Source organism: Parasteatoda tepidariorum, chromosome 6 (genome assembly GCF_043381705.1).
Source record: "Parasteatoda tepidariorum isolate YZ-2023 chromosome 6, CAS_Ptep_4.0, whole genome shotgun sequence".
In the NCBI taxonomy this organism is placed as follows: domain Eukaryota; kingdom Metazoa; phylum Arthropoda; class Arachnida; order Araneae; family Theridiidae; genus Parasteatoda; species Parasteatoda tepidariorum.
In genome coordinates, this window is record NC_092209.1 from 32,620,836 (window position 1) to 32,624,411 (window position 3,576).

The following is a 3,576-nucleotide window of genomic DNA, read 5'->3' on the forward strand; positions in this document are numbered from 1 at the left end:
TTAATAGTTCATTAGTTCTAATAAACTTCATCAATTACTAATCATGTTCGTTAAGGTAAGTTCATGATTCATTTAAACTATATTTCTCTTCTAATTTTCAACCTCGTAACATTTTTTCTCATTACATTCAATTTAAAACGTTTAACTGTTCGTTAAGTTCATGATTCATTCAAACCATATTCGCCACTTAACATTCAACCTTAACAATTTAAAACATTAAAATGTCGTTAAGTTCATGATTTAATCAAGCCATATTCTTCTCCTAATATTCACCCCTAACAATTTAAAATGTAAAAATTTTCTCTAAGGTAAGTTCATATGTAGTAAATTCATTATGTTTACGATTTCAAGCATTTTCACCTTTTAAAATTAAATTCGTTATTGTACCTAAGATACAATTATTGCACCTCATCTAGTTTATCTACTGCTGCAATAGAACATTGAATACTCGTTGATAATAGTAATTAAATGGTAATGAAAATTTGTAATTTTCAATTTAATTACAATTTCAAAGCTTTTTATATCTTATAAATTTTATTAAACAATATATAGATGATATAAATTTTATAAATTAAGAACTTATTTTAGCGTAGTTCTTAGCAAAAATGTGACTGTAAAATTTCTTATTATTTTTCACAATGACTTGAAAGTCTTTAATTATCTGTAAATGATTTATTTATCTGTAAATTATCTGTACTCATTATTTAAATGAAAATGTGAAAATATTTGTAACTAATAAAAATATGAGTTAAAAATTGTTTAACTTATTGAATCTTTTGCTCATAAACTGTATTTTTTTTAATGAGGAGCATAATTCAAAGAAAGAAATAAAATTTTATCAAATTCGTAATTGTTGAACTCATTGTCATTGTTAATTTAAAAACGCTAAAATTTTGTTTAATCTTCCACGTGATGTGAAAGTTCATACTGTAACTGATTATGGAATAATAAATAATTTCTAAACATTTAAAATTAATATTCGGATAGTGAAACTAAATTGATTGGTGATTTTAGAACAGTTTTGTTCAATTTTCCTGGTACCAATTTTAAACTCGAAAGAACTATTTTGTTTTAAACGCAGAAGCTTAGCAGAATATTCAAAACCATCAAATTTTGAAAAATAATTATTTTTAAACTAAGCTATTGCGTCACTAATTCTCTTTTCTCCTTCAGGTTGTTGTTCTTTTTTTCGCTGTGGTTGCTGTTCAGACTTCCAGCATAGTCAGCCATGTTGGTTTAGGTGCTCCATTAATCAGTTCTGGCCTCCATGGCATCGCTACTAAATCTGTTTTGGTTGCTCCCGCCACCTTATCTACTCAAAAGGCTGTCATTAACCACGTTGCTCCAGTTGTTCATGGTTCTCCCGCTGCAGTTGGTTATGCTGGTCATGGTTTAGTTGCTGGACATGGCATTGCAGTTGCTCCTGCAACCATTGCTTCACAAAAGGCTGTCATCAACCACGTTGCCGCAGTTGCTCATGGTGCTCACGCTGCAGTTGGTTATGCTGGTCATGGTTTAGTTGCTGGACATGGCATTGCAGTCGCTCCTTCCACCATTGCTACACAAAAGGCTGTCATCAACCACGTTGCCCCAGTTGCTCATGGTGCTCCCTTAGCAATTAATTACGCTGGTCATGGTTTAGTTGCTGGACATGGCATTGCAGCAGCTCCTTCCACCATTGCTACACAAAAGGCTGTCATCAACCACGTCGCCCCAGTTGCTCATGGTGCTCCCTTAGCAATTAATTACGCTGGTCATGGTTTAGTTGCTGGACATGGCATTGCGGCCGCTCCTTCCACCATTGCTGCACAAAAGGCTGTCATCAACCACGTTGCTGCAGTTGCTCATGGTGCTCCTGCTGTAATAGGTCACGGATTACACGCTATGCCTGTTCTACCTGTTAAGGGAATCCACGCCGCTCCCGCAACAGTTGCTACTCAAAAAGCTGTTATTAACCATGTTGCTCTCGTCAGTCATCATGTGGCCGCTGTCCCTGTTGCTGCTCCCGCTGCCATTGGATACGGTAGTCATGGACTCGTTGCTGGTCTCGGGCTTATCGAAGCTCCTTTAGCTTCAGGGCATGGTTTGCTTTGATCTTCATACGACCTAGGCTATAAATCTACTTCTTTGAGCTTAGGATTAGGAAAAACTATTTTATAAATTATTAACTTTTAAACATAATGTAAAATAGGACTGTATAAATAAAATATTTATTTTTGAAAATATAAAGCACTTTATTCATTTTTAATTTTTATTTCTGGTGCTGCATAGTAATGCGACTGGGAACTAATAATGCTATTTGGGGATCACTTTCCGACGTTGTGCAGCAAGTCTTATTTAAGTAATTAACAAATAGCAAGCATATGTGAGACATATTTTTTAGGATACGCTTTGTTGGATTCGTATTTACATGAGTTATAAAATCTCACATTTATATGATAACATTTTTTGTACTCAAATCTGAGTTTTGTATACTCTTTACATATTTTTTTTTCATTTGTATTTTTCAGTAAGTAATATCGATTCGGATTACTTGGAAGTTAGAAATTCCCGAATTCGTATTCTTGCTGTTTTAAGAAATACACGAATCGAAAGTAGAATGTTTCATTCCTAAACTCTTGGTGATATGTACAAGCAGAGCTCTAATCTAGCAGGGCTATACAAGATTTGAAATAAAAGAAAAAAGCACTTTAATGATAATATACTGCCAACCCATTAATATTAAAATATCAATTATGAAATGCCATTAATTTGAAATTAGTTAAACCACAAGATGATCTTTAAAAATGTATACTAAGTCTGGCAAATATCCTGCTTGTTATTATAGGATTATTCCATATTATATATAGTAAGATACCAATGGAATATGGGAAATATAATTGGTTTTGTAAAATTTTTATGATTGCATTGAAATTTCTTTCTTTCAAGAAACATTAAAAATATTTCTAACACATTTTTTGCTCCATTGAAAATGAAACTACATTGAAAAATTAGTAATGCAAACACGCACATACTTTCTCCCATTCCGTAAAAGTTAAGTACCAACTGTTAAATGCTTGTTAACTTTAAATGATAATAGACAAAATATTAAGTAAATTATAACTGAGTAAAACAAAAAGGGAAGAAATATAAAAAAATAGGAAAATAAATAAAACAGTAGATCAATAGAAGAGTCTAAATTGTAAAATATGTATTTTTAAAAAAAAAAATTTCGTAAACTATGTTAATATCTCTCTTTAAACTTTTTAAATAATTATCGGAAAATGAGGTAACAGTTCAGCAAGCAAAGATATTTTTAAAAGGATGCAAAAGTTTCTTTAAGTTATTCGGCTTCTAGCTGTCTTGATATTATTTTATGAAAAGTTTTCAAAAGCAAGAATTGTTAGAAGGGATTTAAATAAAATAAAAATTAAAAGAATTCCTTTGAAATAATTGAAAGCTTTTCTTTACAACCAACGCAAATAAAAACTAAAAGGAACGATTAAAACTTAACTATAAAAATTACTACCATTACTTTATACTTTACATGTTAAAAAATGATGCAATGAAATTTAGCGAGTTGCTTTTGGAGAAAAT

The 3,576-nt window shown here is 31.4% G+C and overlaps 1 protein-coding gene across 1 annotated transcript; it reads left to right on the top strand.

The window, feature by feature from the left end:
- Positions 1 to 2,155, top strand: LOC107444963 (mRNA decay activator protein ZFP36L3-like). The gene is made up of 2 exons (XM_016059252.4): positions 1 to 55; positions 1,174 to 2,155. Exons 1-2 carry the CDS (start codon positions 44 to 46, stop codon positions 2,092 to 2,094), a joined length of 933 nt encoding a protein of 310 aa, XP_015914738.1. The 5' UTR covers positions 1 to 43; the 3' UTR covers positions 2,095 to 2,155.
- Positions 2,156 to 3,576: the final 1,421 nt, after the last annotated feature.